At 38.4% G+C, this 23152-nt stretch overlaps 1 protein-coding gene across 7 annotated transcripts in view; it reads right to left on the bottom strand.

Moving 5' to 3' along the window:
* PAX5 (paired box 5) overlaps nucleotides 1-23152 on the bottom strand; it is a 142642-nt gene that overhangs the window by 68347 nt on the left and 51143 nt on the right. For 6 of the 7 annotated variants that reach the window (XM_026038068.1, XM_026038070.1, XM_026038071.1 and 3 more), the window contains one exon: nucleotides 21501-21676. In XM_026038068.1, the coding sequence (XP_025893853.1) occupies nucleotides 21501-21676 (176 nt within the window). Of the gene's footprint in view, nucleotides 1-2394; nucleotides 2452-21500; nucleotides 21677-23152 lie in introns of all 7 variants that reach the window. The other variant, XM_026038067.1, reaches the window with a different exon arrangement.

The following is a 23152-nucleotide window of genomic DNA, read 5'->3' as shown; positions in this document are numbered from 1 at the left end:
CAATTCTTCTCCTGTATAAAAGTGCAGCTAAAGAAAGTTCCTCTTTCTGGTCACCCATTTAGCCCCAGATCCTATCAGAAAACATAATTAAAGAAAACTGCTTGGTTCTATGCATTACAGTCCTCAAAATTCCCGAAGGTCATTTCTGCTGACCATCAGTTGCCTCAGATTCTTCCTACTCTCACTGCCATTGCAGCAAGATGCTTTTCGCAGCTCTACAGAGCGCAGCAATTTGTATACACTACAGCATTCCCATTCCATACCTTGTCATATGTCATATGTCTATAACTACCCCTTCCCTCTGCATTGTGCGTAGCCCTGTATAGGAAGGCTAGTTAATTCTCTAATGCACTTATCTAGAAAAAAAAATAGTGGAGTAATAAAAACTCGGCTGCAGTCCTGTAGAGTTGTCCTCAATTGGTGGTGGTGTAGTAGAAACTGCAAATCAGTAGGCAAAGCAGCAGAGCAAAAAAAGGTACCATTTTGCTCTGCTAGGCTGCAGTTTGGTGATTGTAATATCTAGAAAAGAATACACACCCCATGAAAATGTGTCATTATTTAATTGCTGATGTTTTTTAAAAAGTTTGTAAATCCATTATACTCAGAGTAGTAATTCTCTTCAGGGCTTCCTGACATACTCTGATTCATAGCCCTCCCATAGGCAAAGCATAAATGCTGTTTTATGCCTACCCGGGGGAAGGTGATCAATTTACAATTTAAGCACACCTGAGGGAAAGTATCCAAGCATACCAAATGTCAGGTCATATGCAGACCTGAGGCAGGCAGATGCAGTTCTATTCCCCCTTTACAGGAAAGACAGCTGCATGATCCCAGTACCTTTCACAAATGCAACTGTACCAACACAATTCAAGGCAGATAACCTCACATTTAAATGTTTAGAATAGGTTGCAATGTTAAAACTTCATAAATTTCTTTGGTTTTAACTCCCTTATAGCTGGTCTTGGAGCAGCAGGATTAGATCTCACATTTTAACTGTAATGGCCTGAAAACATGACATTAAGTAAATTCAGACTAGTCTTATCAAGCCAAAAGCAATTTATCAGCTGCAATAACAGAAGCAAAAAGTTTCAAGGACTAGCACAAATAAGTATAAACACTTCTTGAAGCAAGATGGTATCCTATTGCTCCTTCCCAGCAGGGGAAGTTCCACTGCATTTTACAGTCCTTGTGCGAAAAGCAAGACCTTGACAGTATGACCTTGATGCATAAGGCAGAGACAATCTAGTCTATTACTATTCTCAGCAAAGTTACGGGAGGATGAGTGGAGAGGCTTAACCATTGTAGCCATTTTGCAGATGGAGTTCCAAGAATTATTTGCCTTCAGTGCCCGGACTCTGAATCCATGGGACAGCTTTTGTATGTCCACACATACTACTGCTTTTCAGCAGAGTTTGGAGGAAAGTCCATATTCAAGCAGCATTTGGCAGAGGACTCTAGAATATGCAGCTGTGAGAAGTAAAGGTTTCTGTGCTCTCCAGATCTTCAGGTAGGTAGTTTGTCACATATTGGAGATGTCCTCCACTGCTCGTCTTATCTCATGGCCCCAAGGTCTCAGGTCTTCCAGGAGGCAAGAACAGTGAACTACAGAAACATTCCAGCCACTTCCCATTCCCCTGACAGAAACTGCTACCAGCTATTTTTTACCCCTGGAGGAGTAGTTTTACAGATCCATCCCCAAATGACTGAATTGAGACCACACTTGACTGTACCAATCATACACTAGATCATAGCTATTTCAGGCACCCGTATAAAACAAACACTGAAACAGCTTTCTCACATACCAGTTCTCACTGCCTTTTGTGTCCAGCTCTAGGCAATGATTTGCCTCTTGTGCCCACAAAAGCTTCCCTTGCTTCTTTATATCACACCTATAACACAGCTCATAGCCATTGCTATGGTCTGCTCCTGCCACTGAAAAGATAGCTAGGCCTGCTGACTTAGCAGCAGTGAAAAAGCAAGTAGGAAGGAACAGTGTCTGCGTCAAGCTAAGACAAGTACACGGTTTTGGAATGAGAAAGTGGCGTGTTACTGCAAAACATGGCTCTTGCCACTAAGCAATGAGATACATCAGTCAGCTGATGGATCACGAGAAGTTTGATTCTGACCTTCTAAGAAGATGAGAAGCTGCAACATGGACTAGCAGAAGAACTCCAAATTCCTAAAAGAGCGGAAAGGCCCATTGTGGATTTCATTTCATCCCAGTGCACAGAGGTGGAGATGGATTATCACTACCAAAATTAGTTCACATTCTGTTATCATCTGCTACCACTCAACCCGGGTACAACCACAGTGCCCCTCCCTGTTCACTGGGGAGCCCGACCTGCTTGATATGTGAAAAAGCAAGAGTCAGGTGTTCAGTACCCTAGAAATTACCTGAAAAATGATTGCCTGCGGTTGTACCACGTACTGTCTCATCAGCATGGAGCACCACTGCCATAGCATGGAGGAGAGAAAACACAGACACGTGAAACGGAGATTATATAAAAGGAGAGAGTGATAAGGACAAAACAAAAGGAGAAACTTCTGAATAGCAGCATGAGGCTTTGTATGCGTTCTATTCTGCATCCCAGCTAAGATAGAAGGATGAAATGCTAGACACCTTGCAGAATGGCTCAAGGACAAACAGCACTGCAACACATACAACATCATGCATATTTTTTCCAATAAATGAGCAGGCCAAGGGTAGGGCTGAAAAGGTTGGCCTTTTCCTGTGCAGAGACAGTAAAATACAGCAGAGCCTTCATAGTATTCCCATTGCCGGCTTTCGTCGTGGAAGGTTCTACTCTAGTTCAAATTTCACAACCAGTCTTCTCTATTTTAAACTCAGAGGTGATAAATATCACCTCTCTGGAGTCCTTAGATCACCTCCACACAAAAATGCTGCCAACAGCACCAGGCTGTGCAGGCAGTCAAACACCAGTGCTTTGTATTCACATTGTGTTAGACATACTTATATTGTATTAGGTGTACTCTGAGGACACCAGAGCATTTTATTGTTATTTATTCCTTCTCTCCATGAAATGTACTGTCCCATCACTTTTATGGAATGGGAACCTGAGACAGAGACTATATTATCATACATATTTTTGCCAGCAGCTGCTTTCAAAAAGTTAGTGGGGGCAATAGAAAAGGCTGAAGTGCACATGGCTGTCTTCCTAAGAAAGACGCAACAAATATTGAACTACACTCAAGACAATACCTGTTTTTTTATGTACTCTTTTTCAAGCCTTCATGATATACAAGACTTTCACTTTCATCCTGTAAGTGCTTATGGCAGGAATAGCTCCCTGCATGTCCCATGTGCAAACATGTATCGTGTCCATGAGCACAGGAAGATATAAAGGAAATAGCCTTTGGATATGCTCTGCAACTTAAACATAAAGACAAAGAGAGTCCACCTTTCCTCATTTGGCTTCTTCTACTTTCAATTTCTCAGCCACGTTCTATAGAAATTACCTCAGCCACGAAGAACAAATTTTCACTGGACAGCAATTCATAGTAGCCCCGTTCTGGACCTTATCCTTTTCACTGTGTTATGACCAGGAGTCACTCTGCGTCAGGGGGAGGCCAGGGAGATGGAGGGCAAAAGGGCATCTTTTTTGAACAATTCATGTAACATAAATAGAAAGCAAGCTCTGAACTCCCTTGCCATGCTATAACTAGTTGTGAGATCTCGCACCCTATACTTTTCTCCTGATTTGTAACACTTTCAAAGGAGAATATATCCTGCACACATCACATTGTTTTTTGATATTTATTTGAACTTTGTCCAGTACAACAGAGGTTTGAATGAACAAAGTAAAGCCCTGCTGAGGGTGGATGCCTCAATATTTTTTGTTTACAGTTTTTGTACTGACAGGGTGCACTGCATGCTTCCTAAGAAAAGTAGATTGAAGCAAGACAGAAACGATACATAGAGCGTCTTTGCTACTGAAAAATCTTTTACAGCTTTAGGAAAGATATTAACCTGAGACTTTTCAGAGATTGTAGTGGCAAGGAAATTCTCTGCTTAATTCAACATGCTCCTGTTTTACCTGGACATTTCAGGACATCAGCCTAAAATCTGATTCATACTGAAAACATGCAGGTTCCTCCACCATGTATTGCAAAATGTTGAGACCAAAACACCCCTGCCAATTCAAATGTTTGTTTTCCCTCCTTATGGTCTCCCTTACATATAAGGTAATAATGTCTCCTTCAAGCAGATGTTTAGTGGAGAATGAAGGATAACAAGTGACTCCTCTGATCACTTTCAGAAGCACAGAAATATTAATAAAGCTTGAAATACACTAGCTCAGATCTTCCCCTACAGTCCAGGTCACTGAAGCTCCATTATTTCAGACTGTCAAAGTGCTGCTAAGCAAACACAGCAAAAGAAAGTGTCTCTAGTGAGATTAGAAAAACTCACACCTAATAGAGAACAGTCATAGTACTTCTAAATAAATGAATAAATACAGGCAGAATTAGCACACAGTAAGTGAGCTACCAAAACCTCCATTTAAGGTCCCAAAGGGAAAAAATGGTGGGTATGACTCACAGAGCTTAATACAAAGCGTTTCTAATTGATCTCTCCATTTTTTTCAGAAACACCATGTCTGTTTAGCTGTACCCATAAATAGCACTGGTGCTAGTCTCTCTTAAATTTTATATGAACAGAAACTTTCATTACAAAGGGTTTCTTAACTCCTTTACGCTTGAACTGGAAGATCATCTGAAAATCTTTACTTTAAAGAGTCTTCAGTGCCACATCACTGGCTACCTGCCTGCCTTATAATCTACATTCACATTTACATTTCCTGTTCTATCTAATAGTACCATTGAAACCATTTCTTCCTTGGAGTAAAACCTATTTACACAGCTAATTGAAGCTGAACTCCAATTTCCCTTTGTTTTCAGCAACATTTGGCTCTTATTCTCTTTAAAGATACAAAGTTTGATTTCAGCCATGGAATATTTTTCTTCTTTTTTGAAACAGAATATTCCTGTAAACTGTATTTTGTTAAAAAAAAAAAAAAATTACCAGTTGTGTTTCATTTTAACCCAAATAAAATTAGAAATGAGGCAGTCCCAAGCTCCCTCCTAAAATAGTGGGAATTAGCCAAGGCAACCTGCCATGAACACATTTAATTTCATACTTTAGAGTAACTGACCTGTTTGTGACCTAAACCTTCAGATTATCTGCATCTTGGAAACTGTATGCTACATTTTACTTTTTCACAGTATAGTACTTATGCAGAAGCAGCCATCCTCTGCCTTTCTAAAAGGAACCCCAAATCCAATCTAAATGCCTAGAATTTACCTGTTGTTTTTCTTTTATACATACAAATAGCTGCATTTCCATTCACTCTTTGTTTCTCATTTTCATTTTGTTCTAATATCTGCATGTAAATGTCTGAAAATAGCATCTGTAATTGAAGATTATGAAGTATAGCCAGCTCCTGACAGGCTGCTAAGGAAGATGGATTATCCTCATTTTTCTGTAAATTTTGTCAATTTTGGAATTCATAAGCTATCAACACTGATCAAAATGTGACCACACAGCTGTGTCAAAAAGAAAGGAGCAATGACAATGTGGCTCCCATGTACGCCGCAAAGATTGGTTCTCAGGCCCCCCTCCCCCAGTCGGAGCGGAGTACTCTGCAGGAATTATTCCTGGCTACTTTTGGTATTTACCCCTCCCCCCCCCAAAAAAAATCAAATAAATAAATTGAAAGTACGCAAATTCTCTGGTGCACTGATTCAAATTGCAAAGTGTAATTTATTGCATGTTCTCTCTTTTTATTTATCCCTAAGTAGTAAACACGATTTCTATTCAGAGGGTTCGTTATGTTCCACTCCTACCAGACAATCACAGCACACTTGAGGCAATTGTTTAGCCTCTTCCTCTCAATTTTCCCATTACTGGGAGTAAGTACTGTTGGGACTCTTTAATAGCCCGACTGCAGCCCATATCAATAACAGATGAGGTTTAATCGTCCAACACAAAAATTATTTAGGCTCAGTAAGGACATTCAATGTCATTTGCATAATGGCATTTCTATCCTGAGCACCTAACCCATCGTGCATAAACAAGGGCCTGGGACCATAAATAATAATAAATCATGACGTCCATGCTCCTCTTGCTGTAATAGGAGCCACTCTTTGTAGAAATTATTTCAGCAGGAAATGGGCACTGTAATTTTAAAGACATGTGGCATTGTACAGACCAGTAAATCAGATGCATACACACACATACACACCCCTTAAAGAAGCTTCCCAGGATGAACAACAAAACCTCATGAAGGAGCAGCACAGAAAACAACTATCACTTGTGGGTGAAATTGTTGTTTCATTTATTTTTAAGCAGAATGGGTAAATGATATTTAAAGAAAAAAAGGCTCAAATACTCAAATAGCCCATGTGCCTGGACATGAATATGTAGAACTGACTGATTTCATCTCAAATTTGATTTGTGACCTTTCTGCACCTTGAGTGACCACCTAGATTGGACTGGGGGGGGGGGAGGCAGTTATTTCTAACTACAATGGGAAGTGCTTAAATAGATATATTCACATGGATTTAAGGATGTGTACCTGAATAAGGAGGAATAAACAGTGAAGCAAATATGATAAAACAGAAGAAATGTGTTTCTTCTAGATAAGGTAACAGTAGTTGTGACTAAGTAGATCATGGGAATCTCTTGCTTTGTCTAAAATTAGAGTGTTCCATCAGTTCGATTTTTTTCCCATGGAATTTTAGACAGGTTGATCCTCAGAGTCATCTGGATGACAAAGGGGGCAAGTAGGTCAACAGACTGTGTGCAGACATGCTTTTCAGAATGACAAAGAATGGCTGCAAAAGCAGTAGCCATTGGACATCATATCAATAAGTGGGTACTTTAAAACAAAAACCATCCCAAGACTAAAAGCCAGCATCCAAATATTCATGTATCTGAATAAGCCATACTATTGAGGAAGGTCTCTGAAGGTGTCCCTCAGAACTGTGTGACCAAATATGTCATATAAATGTAGACATATATGTGTGTGTGTATACATGTGTGCACATATATGTTTATGTGTGTGTGCGCGCAATTTCATAAAACAACCAATCGGAGCAGGCAGTTCTGCATATCTTCCACACATCTTTGCATGTCTAGAGAAAGTGATACAGATCTCTTCTTCATTTGCTGTTTTCTTTCAAGCTCCTTCCCACCTTCAATCCTCTCTTCCAACACACACACACTATATTGTAACTTTACCAGTCTCAGTGTAGACAGTGAGAGGAGAAAAATAATGACAGAAAGTGTTATAACTGTTGTCCTCAAAAATGCAGAAGTGAAAACTACTGAGGGTGTAAGTTGCAAAAATGATGAAATATCTACTACAATATTTATTCAAAACAAATAGAAGAGAGATAAATCAGGATATCCTGCTTACCTTTCTGTATAAAATACTGGCTCCTATTAGGAATTTCTTGTTAAGATAGCTGCATGAATATTATCCTTTGAGCTTTTTTGGACCTATATATGTGAAACATTAGCACAGCCTGGCTATTCTCTTTCCTCTCACAGTGCCGAATGTGACATATAGTCACCCCATAAATACAGATGTAATCTATACATATCTCCCCCACATTAGACTTAAATTTTGGCCTGCAGATTAGCTGTCATCTCAGGTTGAATAAAATCAAAACAAAACTTGAGTTTTCACAAGCAAGACTTCCTCCCATTGCTTTACGTGCTTGCTGTGAGAAACAACATCAACTCACCTTCCTGTCTTCTCTAAATCTTGCAGATGTCTTCACAGAATGCCTGACTTTCCCTACCTATTTACTTCTCTCGGAGCTCTCTTCTTTTCTGTAGCCTTTCCTTATGCATGGAAGAGGCAACTCCCCACTCCCAGTGCTCATATCTACTGAGAAACATCTACATCAGAAAACCTATTCCTTGGGATCTTTGGTTTGCCAGTGCTGAGGATGGTAACTCAGGAGGAAGATCTCTCAGTAGGCTGTAGAACGAGATTACACAACTAGCCTAGACTTTTTGATGGCTTATGATAAATTAATCAAAGCCTAAATTGCATGAAATTGCAGAGAGGCACTAAGCTCAGATGCATCTGGCATCAAATTTTTACTGAATTTTCTGAGAATTTATGTTCTTTAAAGCTACTGAAGGTCTCAGTACAGCTCTGTCCATACTTGGAAATTACAAAACCTTTCAGAAGCTATGTGCTATGGTCAAGAGACAGATACATATCTTCGTAAAACATCACAGATCCCTCCACTCATAAATTATTTGTGTGCAGTTTTCAAAATATAACAAACAAAAAAACTAAACTGATCAAATAATTGGTTGTCAGAAGTTTCCAGCATTACACACACAGTGCAAAGATAAACGGATGCCCAATTAAATTATAAGGTAGTGCATTCAACACTGATGGAAAAAGCACACTTTTTAATCAAAACCAATACATAATCACTGTAAGCAACTCATTGTCACAGGGTGCTACTGAAGCATGCAGTTTCTTAGAATTCAGAAAGGAGTTAGACACTTTTAGCAACAACAACAACTTCAACCCTACAAGGAGGAAGAGTGTGTAATCCTTCAGCTCCTATACTGAAGCACATTGTATGGAACAATATAGAAGAAAATGCAACTAGCATCATTGTTAATTATTTCCCCATTGAGAATATTAGGAGAAATATGAAGGCACACAGTGAATGTCTGTGGAGATTACATCAGCATTGCCAAATGCTCTACATCCATTGCACCGACTACACTTATGCCCGAGAAGACTTATTCCAAAATGTCATTTCTCTTTTTCTGGCACTTTCAGATAAACTATCATAACTAGTTTGCAAATGCTTTCTAAGATAATCACTATGTATATCCTTTCATAAAACTATCTGTATTACATAGATGAAAAGACTGAATACACAGAAGATAATGGGTAAATAAAAAAACGGACCATATGTTATAGATGACAGCACATCTTTCTGTATGATGGTTCTATTTCACACAACAACAGAATCTACACGTCGGAAATTGTTTTCACATCAATGCAGAAAACAACAAAAACAACAACATTTTGAGTACTCTTTCAGATTAAATCAACAGGCCTAGAAAGTCCTACAAATCAGTGAGAAATCAGTGACAGATGATACAGTTAGTCTGCTGAAAGTGTGTTACTTGTAGGATGCTTATTCAAAATGAAGACACTTTACACCTCAACAAGTAAGATGACCTCCACAGTCTAGGTGCAAAAAAAAGCCACGAAAAGTAACAGGTTTACATGAAACATTTCTGTTTTCAGCAAAACATTTCTTTTAGAAACGCAAGTTCAACCAGAGATGCTACTATTGTAATAATCACCATTTTGATGCTAAAGTGTCAGCTACGCTGAGGAATGCAAGGTGCTTCAGAGGCATACTTAAAGAAACAAAAACTGAAACATGATCAGGAAACAGTCTCTTTATGTCAGGAGTTATATTTTCAAACTTTTTTCTATAATCACAAGAACCACAGAATAATTGTTCTTTTCAATGAAAATGGGGATATGAGATCTGTGGCTTTGAGACGAATTCCCAGTAGTCTAAGTGTTTCAATAAAACCTGAAGTCTTGACAATACTTGAAAAATATTTATCAACCACATTATTTGAAACCAATTACTTGCTTATCTTAATTTTATCATTGATGTAAGTATGTCTTCTAATTACTTTTAGCCAAATACAGTGCTTGATAAATGCACTTTTTTTTCTGTTCGGCTCAACACCATACTTTTTGGAAAGTCATCAGTTCAACAAACTGCACAGCTGCCCAGAATCCATGCCCCTTCTTGCATGTCTGAGGTTCATGAAGTGTTCAACAGAAACCCACCTGGATGCCGCCCTGTGCCACATGCTGTAGGTGTCCCTGCTTGAGCAGGAAGGTTGGACTAGATGATCTCTAGAGGTCCCTTCCAACCTCAACCATTCTGTGATTCTGTGATTCTGTGATTCTGTGATTCTGTGAATAGAGATGACTAGGCCAAACCTCTTGCAGTACTGCCATAAAGAAGGCAAGTTCTTCATAGAAAGTAAAAACAGGGATATAGAAAGATTAGGAAAATTTTCAAGGGCAAAATACATATTTTCAAGGCCAGTCAACTGCAGGCAACTCCTGCAATATGGAGAATGAACAAAGAAATAACCTGTTTCTTTGAGGTTGCTAATGATTGTTTGATTTTATTCTCAAGATGAAAGGAGCAAACCTCAAATATTCCCCCTACATGCTAAGCTGTTCCTTTAACATAAGAGCTTCTTTCCTTCCTTTTCTTTTCTCTTCTCTTCTCTTCTCTTCTCTTCTCTTCTCTTCTCTTCTCTTCTCTTCTCTTCTCTTCTCTTCTCTTCTCTTCTCTTCTCTTCTCTTCTCTTCTNCTTCTCTTCTCTTCTCTTCTCTTCTCTTCTCTTCTCTTCTCTTCTTTTCTTTTCTTTTCTTTTCTTTTCTTTTCTTTTCTTTTCTTTTCTTTTCTTTCGGAAGCGGCCTAGCTATACAGTTGTTCTGTGATCATCACAAACTTGCTTTATTTTGGTATTTTCAGTTTTGGACTGAAAATCTGTCTCTGGTCTGAGCTAATTGTTTAGGCTTCCACTGCCTACTGCAGTCAACAAGTGTATAAAGACCCTTCATTCCAGATAGCTCCTTATCTCATCATATGCACCGCGTGAATTATCCCCAGCTCCTACAACCCCTGCTACTGTTTGCACATTTTCCATTGCAACTGTACAAAAGCTTCACTAAGTCACAACATAAAAGCTGGAATAACACAGCAAGTTGCAAGAAATCATGGTTATATGATAATTCCAGTCGGATAGGGCTTCTAGTGGCCTCTAGTGCAACCTCTTGGTCAAAGCTACATGCTCAGACCAGGTAACTTAAGGCTTCATCCAGATGGACCTTGAAAATCATAATGAGTAAAAAGGTGTTTCCTTACATCAGTCAGAACCACTCTTATTTACATTTAAGTAATATTGTCTCCTGTGCTTTTATCATGAGCTTAAAATGGGAGTGCTTTCCACAGTAGAAGGTGGAAATCCTATTTAGATGCATGTAAAGCAAATGATCGAAGTTATGCTCAGAGTTTCTGAAGGGGATATTTACCAGTCCCCTATTTTCCATGGACTAGAAAGAGATTTTGCTCCCATTCATCAAGTCCCCATGCAAAATCCCTCTGATCTGTAGCAGGTCCCTTATGGAATAAATCAACAGGCAAGTGTGTTTTTTCATAGATTCTTTTGCTTTTGTGCTAACCATCTCGTGTGACACATATCTCATACTAACACCAAAGAAGGAAGTAGGGCCATTTAGCTATTGCATACTCCTCGCATAAGATTTTCACATCACATATTTTTTCAGATCATTACATCACATTTTCTCTCCACTGAAAAAAAAATCAACTTCAAGAGAGTTTCATAGCTTTTTTTTCTCTGCACAAGTGGAATCTTACATGCATACCATAAATTGCATGAGGATCTTCCTCCTTCCTGCATGAGCAATTATATTTCTGCTCATCTTACTTATAAACTCTACCTTGAAGTGATTTTGAAAATTGAATGGTCAGGATTTCGCTGCTTTCCCTTAGATTAGGGGCAGAGTCCATTCTTTGCCTAGTTTCTTTCTATGATTTGTTTTGAAGTAATAGAGTTTCCGTTAGCCATTTACTGTTGGTGTAAAACCTGGGAAGAAAGAGTTGGCTGAAGACAGCATCATGTTTCTTTTTCTTATTTAAAACATACTGAACTGATGAACTTGACTTCTCACCCTGAAATGAAACTTAATTCATCAGCAGAATAAGAACAAATATTGCTAAAAGGCAACCACCAGTTTCTGAAGAAATATGCAGGCTTCTATCAAGATCATAAAAGGAGAAAGTTTTTCTCAAATTTCCCACCTGAGTGCAACATTATAATAAGAATAGGAGCTCTCCTGTAAGAGGTCAGTTTATTTTTCTGTTATGTTGTCTTCATTATATTTCTGGTGTAAAGTTGGGATGGAGCCCTCCAGTACCTCTTTTCCCATAGTCTCACTAGTACAGGACATTTGGAAGAGCAGAAGCCTGAAGAAATAACTCCTCTATCTATGTTACTTTTATTATGAAAAAATACCGACTGCATCAGTAAAAATAAAGGTAAGGATAGAGGAGACGTTAGAGTTCCAAATACAGCAAGTTTGTTCTTTGAGAATTCATGCTTTCACACGTGCTGGTATCTAAGAGCAATCAGGAAGGAAAAAGAATAGTAAAAATTGGGAATGCATCCATCTATTTTACGATTTCCTGGAGCTCTGTGAAACTGGTGTTACCTTAATTCAGATCAGATCGTGGGGATTTGGCAGAGAAGGAAGGACTGCAAGGACTCCTCAAGGTAGAAGATGGACCCCCACTTTTCCCCATTTGTCTTGTATATTGTGCCTAGGCAAAGCAGTACAAGAAGAGCGATACTATTCCGAAAAATGCAATAATCTCAGAGGAATACAATGTAAGGATGAACTGAGGCTGCCTCTGTCATCATGCCATGTCTAACAAAGTAACTGGCATTTTAGTCCTTTGAATATACATGGAAATCACTCTCTAGTTCTCATGAGAACATCTGTACATAATGCAGTACAAACATCTGGTAAATTCTTCCTCTTTTACATACTTCTTTTCTGAGAGTTCAACAAGAAAAGTTCAGACATCATACTGCTCTCTAGTTCAGGAGAAGGCATAGCAAGATTTCTTGCCCACAGACTCATCACTGGAAGGACTCCCACAGAAAGAGACATCAAGCCCAGCACATCCCCAGCTCTCTCCTGGGAGGCAAAGGGTAGATATGTCTCAGATTACTCCGTTTGGATTCCTTCCTACTTCTTTTGCTTAGTCAACATCGACAGCTCCCACTGTGGACACCTCTGGGTTTGTGCAAGTCACGGAGTTCTCTTTGGTTAGGCAATGTTGATAGACATTATGAAGATACATGTTTTCTGCCTCTCTAGTTTCCCTGGAAAACTCTGAGCCATCAAAATGTCATTGTCATGCAATACACCAGGTTGTGTTTTGTTGTTTTATATCTCACCAACTGCTGTGACTAGCATCACTCAACATGACATGTCACAACAAGGTGTAACAAACAGGAAATTTTATAGTTTTCAGAAGCTTTATCTCATGCACAGAAACCTATCTGTAAGAGAGGGTAGAGAGACGAGTATGTGCTGGTCAAGTGATCTGTGCTTACTGTTGCTATTTTAGAAGAAAATGCTTTCTATTCATTAAAGCTGAGCTTCAGCAGGATGAAATACTGGGACAGGTATCTATTTTTCTTGATACCAAAACAGAGCAGAGTCCAAGGAAGAGCTGAAACAGTCTTCTCTCATTCTCAGAGTAGAAAGATGTGGAGTTCAGACCAGAGATTCAGATTTGAGAATGGGATTTAGGGGCAGGTGAAGTTGCCTTTGCTTCAGCTTCTCTGTAATACTGTGAAGTAATCACTGCATACATCTGTTATCTCCTGATATGCATTGCAGTTGATACTGCTTTCTTTTTCCAAATCAATGTCTGGCTTCTCTGGATAGCAAGACCTTCAGGGAAGTTACTACTTCTCAAGTCAGTAAGTGTACAAGTGTACATTTAGCCATGTACTGCCTGTTGACCCTTCCAAATATAATTGTAACATAGATAAGAATCATACAGATGGTTAAAGGGAATAGGGATCCTACACAAAGTAATTTTATATCATGTGCTGAAGGTGTGACTTCCAGAAATCAATGAAAATTCAGAAGTATTAGCCCCTGAGATGTTTAGGATCCAGGATTATATTCTATTAGTGGTACTGGCCCAAAATTTCTACAGTAAAGCCCTACTATTTCTGCTGGAAGATGACGGCTGTCCATTAACTAGAAGTCCTGATTAGGAACACCATTTCTAGGCTTGAGGGATTTTGTGCACTAAGCAGCTCTTGAGCAATTTCCATCTGTAGAGATGGAAATAAATGCAACTGTAGTTTCCAAAGGCTGTTTCCATTTAGAAACTGTCATTTCCAAAGAGCTGTTACAGTTGAGCAATGAGCCATTGCACTGCACCCTTTTCTTCTAAATCCAGGAGGAGCTGTCTCTTGTTGACACAACTACACACAGAGGCTTCTCCATATAATGGACCATAACCATATCCTACCTAGAGGTACACAGTAAGAAAAGGAGATATAGAAAGTCTAGCAGTGAGTAGCAGAGCTATAGTTGCTTCTACAGGTCCTGGCACATACATTAGTGACCAGGAGAGGACGCATTTTGTTAAGAAAGGTAGAGGTGACAGAGAACCTCTTTGCACCATTTAACCTCCTGTAACCCCTGAACTTTAGAAGGGGTCACAGGGACATCACTGCTCCCAGCTGCCATCACTCTGTCACCCTGCCCACCACAGACCCTTAGCCCTTTCCATTTTGTAGTGGTATTGATCTGCTGGCAGCAATGGGCTGGATAATTAGCCAGGAATTAGGGTTTCTATTACAGCCAGGAGGCTGCCCCAGCTGATTTATCACCTGAATAATTTACTGTGATTGAAAGGAAATTAAAATGAACTCCATTTGACAACTGTGCGCTTTATGGGTTTTAGTGAAGACTCAAAATCCAAATTAATAGCCTGGTGTTGTTTAATAGTCTGCTGAGAGTAAATATGGGAAGGTTTTTCTCTGCTGATGTGCTTTTCTTGGCTCAATTTAAGTGCTGTTCTCCCTCCCCACCTCTCACCAATAAAGCTGCAGACAGAATCAGATATAGTTTTAGTTGAAGTGGGCACCACGCTAAAAATCACTAAACTGGTTTTTTTTTTTCTATTTTTGTTTGTTTGTTTTCTTTTGTTTTCCCCTTAGGTTTATGCCTGCCACTTTGCCCTAAGCTAATAGTTTCTACGGGTAAGAAAAATTGTGGCATATGAATAAAAGAAGAAAATTGATTATGTTCCTGCTCTCGGAAAACAGAGGACATGGCTAATACTGTACCTCACTAAACTTGCAAGTGTACAAAGCTGCAGAGTACTACAACCTTATAAACTAGATAGAGATGTGAAATGCAAGTATTAGCAATAAGAAGTCAGCAAGGCAATAAGAAGTCATCTGGTAACTTTTACTGGTCATAACTGGCATCAGATCAGAGACCAGCAGCTAGTGGATTTAATACCTTACTATCAGCAGGCAGGTAAGAAAGCACAGAAGGATAACTCAGTCACAAAAATGTTTTTTTTCTGTACTTTTTCATCCCAGCTTGCCACTCTTTAGTTTCTTACTGTACCAAAGTGTCAAGAGGTTATTGTACTGAGGCCCAGACTACTAAACAACACTTTCGTGGTCAGTCACTGAGCTGTTTCTCATCACTTATTTCTATGTTGGCATATACACAGATGTGTATCTGCACAGATTACAGATATGTGCCAAAGTCTTTTTTTATTATTATTAATTTTAGCATTTCATTTCATTTGTTGAACTTTTCTTTTTTAATGCACTCTTCATCTATCACATTTGCGTTAACAGACCATCAACAAGAACTTGTGCTAGCATACTCAGTACATTCATGCAGGTGGTAGATCAAGAAGAGATTTAATTTTGAACATGCAAATATGTTGACTTAGTTCACTTAGACAATGAAAGATTTAAGTAAAATATCAATAAATATTAGTTCTATACTTCTCAATGCAAGATTCAGAGTGATAAAATTGCCCTTGCAGTTAGGTTACCAAATCTGAGCAATAGTCATTCTCAGCAAAAACTGCACAAAGTTCATGTCTATTAGGGAATAACTATAAGCTATTCATATCCCAGTGACCAGAAGAAAAATATGCTCCCGCAGTCCCTCCTTTCTGATTCTCCAAAGACTTCACTTTTCATGCAAATAAATCAGTCATACTGAAGCAAGTGAATGAATCACACAAAAATTAGAAAAAAAAGAGACAGCTTTTGTCATTACCTTGGACTTTTTCCTCTTATTCTTGAAGATAAAATCCAAGTATTGCAAGGAGGACTATATCCCTTGGGCCTCTTAGCTGTATTTCTGCAGACACTATCAAATACAGGTTCTTCCATGGAAAAATAAGTTTTTCACTTTCAAAGTTGGCTTGTTCTGGGCAAAAACTGATCATTTTCAAACGGATTTACATCTCTCTGTTCTTTAGTTCAGAAAATATTCTTAAATACAGGATTGCTATTTTTTGGCTTTGTGGAGGTCTTTTTGTTAATTTAATAGCTGTTTGCAGCAGGCGTTATTAGTTACATAAATTTGATCTGTCTGGGATTATATCTAGATCCAGATTTATTTGTACTGAATGTCATGAATATTAGCAGCATGTGATGCACTGCATGTCCTAATATATTAGCATATGTTAGTCAGGTTGCTGATTTCTATCTAGAGTCAGAATACCTCCCTTCTATTCATAAATAGATAAAAGAAATGATATTCAGTTTAGCTTTTGTTGAAATTAATAGGAACACATCATCAAGAGCCTGGCAATTACTTGTTCCTAGTAGCCAGCAGTTCTCTTAAGTCTCTGCTCTACACAGTGTTGAACTTGGTCACATCTTGTTATGCCTCATTATGGCCCTGATCAAAAGTCTATTGAATTCAATGGAAATATTCCTCTTGGCTTCAGTGAGTATTTGATTGGGCCCATGTGTGAAGCTGAAAATGCAAGAGACTCCATTTCAATTGCAGACAGAAATCCAGCATAGATGATTTTCTTTTTTATTCCGAGGAAATTAATAAAGTGCCCCTTCTATCCAGTTGATTTTGTTGAATATATTTCAGTTCACATTTTTCCCCTGCAAAGACATTACTCCATCTCTCACAGCTACAAAAGCCACAATGCATTTGAATCAATAGATCACAGATATTTTTGCCCAGCTCCAGTAAAGTCCCTTTTTGGTGGGAAGAGGAGCAACTTTGAAGAAAAACACAGCTCCACTAGGGGCTGCATGCCCTCAGGGTTGGGATGCAACTACTTACCATTTTCTGTCCATCCTGCTAAAATCCTGAGGGTAGACAGAATCTATCCTTTTGCATATGGAAAGAGTAGCTTCACTAAGATTTAATTAAACCAATGCGATAAGGGCAGATTCTGCACAAGTCTATGTAGCAGAGTAATTAGAATAGGGCTCTTGATGCCTGAAGGAATCCAGCACTATGATGTACTACACTAAAAGCAGGAATAACTCCACTGCAAGATAGCATGGTGCATATCCAACTCTGAGCACCATGCCTACCCCATTTTGGGTGTGGGAAAGACCTATCTCTTCATTCTTACTGAACTCATGTATGAGTATTGTCAGACCTCCTAGGGACCAACCAAAGAAATGAAAGTGAGGCCACAAACTATGTCTGGGATGAGTTTCCCCAGTAAACTACGGAGAGCTTCTTGTGAGCACTCAACAGGAACTGTGGGAAGCCACTTTAGGACAATCAGCCTTACATCTAAATGGGAAGATTCATTGAGTATAACCGTACTTCCAGTTCTTTCAACTGAATCCTAACAGACTAAGTATAAAAAATTACAGCACTCAAGGAATGGTTCTGTACATAGGAAGAACATGGGATGAGTACAAAATCAGAATAAAAACATGGTACAGTTTCAGCATGCAGAATACTACTAACACTTTACTTAGGGAAAAAAAACACCACCAATAACAACAACAAAAAAAGGTTCTGAAGTCATTGAGCTGTTCTTCTAGGGAGGACTGCCAGTACTCCATCAGAACAGTTTTGATTATTTGGAAATTAGAACAAAGAATCCCATTTTTCTCTCTGTTTTACTCCTCCTTTCTAAACCTTCCTCACTGCTTATGAGCTGGGAGGATTGGTCAAAGGCAGTGACAATTCTTCCTGAGAGCTTGAGAATGAATGGGTATAAAGGAGAACAAGGGAGATATTTTTCATTTGTGTCTTGACCATAGTGAGTTGTAGCATAAGGTTTTTTCTGCATGGGTAAACATTTGCAGACTAGAAATTCTCTATCCCAGATGAAGAGTAGCTGCTGTTGCCTGAATTCCTCCTTATGTATTTTCTGAAGAGCATGTGGGCTTTGTCTGATGGATAATATACATTTCCAGTCCTACATGTGGACATGTTGATGGGCCATGTCAGAGAATTCACTCACCAGTGTCAAATCTTTTACTTTGAGCGCATTCAGCGTCTTCCTTTACTCTTTTATCTTTAATGTCTTTGTTCCACAGTTCTCCATTATTAAATGGAGACCCCTAAGTTACCTCTCACCTCAAAACCTGCTGTGCTCTTGACAAACATTACCTGGGTTTTCATATCTGCTCAAGTGATGTCTATATCTATAAAGAAATCCATAGGGAATTGAACACTTGCCTTTGGAGAAGAGCTTACATGATGCTTAAAGAGAAGGCAACCACTGCACAGTGACAAGAAAATAAAATAACAGATAGTCATTCATTCAGAAACAGTTCCAGCTTTGTGTATTGAATAAGCCAGGGATCCTACTATGTATTCCTATAATTAAAGATTGTGTCAGACTGGTCAGACCTCAGAGTGAAGAATTAAGGCCTTTCCTTTCATGTGCCTCATTTTACAACCTAATATCCTAGTGACACAACTACAAATGCATATGTCTGTATTCTTCAGTGTTGGCATGTAGTGCCTGCACACATAGCATGGCAAAAATCTAGTGGCAGGTAAATGTTGTGCTTGTTAAGTCAAGCAGCTGGCATTTAGGAAATTTCAAACTGAAGGTTGCTTGCATGAGCTGAATTGTCCTTTTGAGTATATTTGTTATAGATAAATAATATAGGGATGAAAAACAAGAATCAAAAAGCATGCTAGTCTTTCTCTCTCCTACAAAAACTTGCTGAAAAAATTAATTTATATGTCAAATTAATACCTTCCCACCATGATTGTGCTCTTTTGTGCTCATTTTCTGCACACAGACCTAATCAATTTTTTCATAACTGCAAATGTTCACAGAAAACTGATTTCGTATGTTCCAGGGAACTGATTACGAAATGCACAATGCTGTGAATTTGCACAGTCACACTTGCACTGCCATTCTTCTAATGACTGATAGACACCAACACTATACAATCCTTTGATCATCCAGGACAAAGCCATATGGCTTGAATATCACATAATCCTTTTGGATTATGTCAGTATGTATAAGCAAGGGACAAACAGCTCATATGAAATATATCAAGACTCTCCATACCTCATGTAATATATCCCAATTTTCTTCTGTGGGAAAAGGTATTTCATGTATCCATTAGTAACTTTGCTCTTAATATACCACCTTCTGAATTTGGTTTCATTCTGAGCATCCTAAAAATGTGGGTGCATCCTAAGATTCTTATGTTTACTGTGCCATCAGCTTGCATGTGCTCTTCCAAATCACATAAGCAATGCTTTCAGTATATTCATTCTAATTGATTTATTTGGCCTTACTAATTGATTCAGACAGATTTTCCATTTCAATCAGTTTCATGACAATTCTTCCTCACTTCCAGAAGGCTCAAAATAGGAATGCTTCTATAAACAGTGGCATTCATATCATATCTTCAGATGTCAGCAGTATTTATGTGAATTACATGTGGTTATATTTGTGAAAATTCCCCTGTGAATGTCACTAAAAAGCACGGGCTAATCCCAAATAACCACAAGCCCTTAACCATGTCCCAACAGAGAATGCATGATGACTAACAAACTCCAAATGCAATTAAACTTATGAATACACAATACAGCTCTGTTCTCCCAGCCCTCAACTTTCACAGTTCCTGACATCATATTTCTCAGGTTCTGTTTGGCATCTCAGAGCATCAAGAGCGTCCTGACCACCAAGTTAATGGAGCACATCTCCGATCTAAATCATCTGCATACTTAGCGATTTTATTTCAAGTTGCTTGTGTAGAGCCAAGAACATATTTGCTTTCTGACAAAAGCTGAATATCCCATATTTGTCGATCAGGATACCTCAGAAACTTTGTCTGTTAATTCTGCTGCTCTTCCTTTTAGACCAGCCTCAAAAAAAAAAAAAAAAAAAAAAAAGAAAGCCTTTATCTACCTACATTCATTTCATTGCTGGACTATGTACTTTGAACTCCACATAATTCAGAAACATATAGCAACAAAATGATCCTTTTCCATCACAATGCTCTTTGTAAATCCTTTTCCAGTACATGAAGGGACATCTCTTTAACACCACACAATTTCTATGTGACGGCTACTGGAAAAGTTTACCGTAGGAGCTGGTACTGTGCCTGTCTTCTATAATATCACTGGTAGTAAGGATGGGATAATCACCATCTAGTGGTACATGAAGGCCATTTCACCTTTCAGAGACACTTACTTTGACTTTCCTAATGAAGACTGAAAAAAATCACATTCATCTCAGCATCCTCCACTTCTTTTTTTCCTATTTGAGTTCAGGTTTGTAGAATTTCTTACACATACAAACCAGGAAAATCACAAGAATAGCACAAACTATGCCTCCAATATCTGATGATTAAGCAAGTAAAAGACAAATTATTCTATGACTCTAGGAAATAAATAGTAGAAGTGGGATGTGGGCTTGTAGGCATATGGGATTTCTATTGGATGATCTTCAGTATAAGCATTAATTTAAAGGAAACATCCTGCCCATACATAGCCCTGCCTTCTGGAGTCACAAAGATAACAGTCTGCTATGTTCCTGGTATCTTCCACTGGTCCTGAAGTGAACAGATTCCTCCAAGGAAAACCAATGTTTCTAGTTCAGAAAGTTCATGCAACATACTAAGAATCAGGTTCAGTATAGTTAAATATGTGTTATTGAATAGAGAAAATACAGCAAGTTATAGCTATATTGAAAATATTGTCGTTATTTTCTTATCTACCTCCCAAGTCTGAAGCTAAATTAAAAGCTGAGGGTTTAGAACAACAAGACTATAGAGAGACACAGCTAATGAATTCCTGCATGTGTTTCGGTAAAAATAGGAATGGAACTTTTTAAAAAAATAATCAGGTCCTTCTGAAATACATAGCTAATCTGTAGGTGCAATTAATTTACCTTCATATACTAATTGGGTGTTTCTCTCAGAAAATGGCCAATTACATGCCTAATAAGCCATTTCTGGATACAAAAATCTAATTTGTGTGCCCAATCATACTAACTATGAACCCAAATTAAGCATAGAGTTTTGCAGATCCTCTTTTTACTAGCTGCATAGGCTAGCTTTGATCTAACAAAAGCCTCAGAAATTGTGATACTCTTTAAGTACTCATTTGATAGCGACCTATATCAGGTATTGCCTAACAAGTCACTTGCTAATATTTATACAACAACTGATTTCTTTCAATTTTCATTATTTCATTAGTTTAGGGTTACCATGTGTGTTTTGCTATGATTTTATAAGGAGATTCTGAATACTAAGAATTTGGTGGTTTCTAGTCAGGAGGACTCTGATAACCACCAGAAAGCACATCTGAAAAAAAAAAAAAGGTGAATGTTTTCAATAGTACCTGCTCTGGTTTGATGGGTTCAGTTGTCGTGAAAATGTCAGAATAATGTTGCCTCTCAAAGACTCGGTCCAACACTTCTAATTGCTGCTGAGTGAAAAGGTCTCCTCGCATCTGTTTCCGAAGAAAATCTCTGGCTGGGAGAGAATGTCCATTTGGTACTGGAGACTCCTGGATACCTTTCAAAGTGGACAAAGAGAGCAGAATAAATAAGCATTGCAATGACAAGACTGAAGCAGCAGTCTTTGACATCATCCTTTGTGGGCATCAGTATGCTGAAAAGATGAAAAGACTCTTTTCCAAGGCAGCTAACAGGGAGATATATGTTTCCAGAAGCAGTACTGATCCATTTTACTGTGCTTATATTATAGTCAGTCCTTACTACAATCTGTCAATGATTTCAGATGAAGATTTAAGGAAGAACAAACTGTAATTAATGGTTATATGTAAGCTCATGTTTTATGATAAGACTGGTCATCTGTATAGGTCAAGATCCAGGAAGAAACTGGACTATAAGTACACCACCTGATGCTAGAGAAATAGTTGATGTGAAATACCTATGGCAGACCTGATTCTCCTAGTCACTGTCCATGTGCTTCATCCCCAACCACATCCTCCCAGTACAGTGTGAATATTATAGCTGTCCAAAAGCACTCCTATGCTATGCTGCACATTGTACTCTGTACTCAATGTACACACATTGTTGTGTTTATACGAGGAAACAAGTGCTGCTAATCGAACAATACTTGTAGTTGTGTGGACAATTCTTGAAACATGGGGACTATCTAATTTCAGGCCCACTAAAATAGGATATCCCTGAAACACAGAATCATCTACAGAAGGGCCTGAAAAGGCCTGGCCTGACGCAACCTTCTGGTTTATTACAATTTCACTTCACATTTCTTCATTTTATAAACATGATGAAAGGCTGCATTTTCTAGCTCTCTCCTTTTGGCAGAGATTTAGCAAAAATCATTAGAATCACTGCCCCGTTCATGGGAAAATAGCCACAGTAGCCATCTAAAACATGTTTAGATTGGCACTCAAAAAACACTCTGCAACATAGGGTTTATTTCAGTTTGGCTTTTTAACAGACTCACAGTGCTTTTCTACCTATTCCTTCGTCTGATGGAAATATATATTTTCTGTTATGTAAGCTGAGGTCTGCAATATTCCCAGGACTCCAGGAGGTGGAACTCTAAGAACAACAGTAAATATTAGGAGATTTTTTTCCAGATGCCAACATTGCAGTAGAATGTTTCAAAAATAATTTCTCAATGCCAATATTGTTAGAGGACCATAAATTAAATGTATACTTAACAATAAGATTATCGTTAGTGCTCTTGTGACTTTTTGTCTAAGTAGTTTACCGGCGAATAACAGCACTCTATTTTCTACAGTGGATTCTACTTTTTTTTTTTTTTTTTTTGATTGAAAGTAACAAAAATACTGTCTGTTGCAGATACTATTCCTTTCTCCAGAAACTCAGTGGCCATCAACAGCATAAGTGATACCCACTAGGCAATATTTTTTACAAATAGGTAGTGATTTGGATGATTATCATGTGTGTTTACACCTGCATTTTCCAGAAAGTTCTTTATTATCGATAATAAGAAAAGTGCTGTTATCAATAATAAGAAAAAAGGGTTCTTTAA

Source organism: Nothoprocta perdicaria, unplaced genomic scaffold (genome assembly GCF_003342845.1).
Source record: "Nothoprocta perdicaria isolate Ctin4 unplaced genomic scaffold, notPer1 scaffold_200, whole genome shotgun sequence".
Taxonomy (NCBI): Eukaryota; Metazoa; Chordata; class Aves; order Tinamiformes; family Tinamidae; genus Nothoprocta; species Nothoprocta perdicaria.
This window is presented reverse-complemented; position numbering and strand designations above follow the sequence as displayed.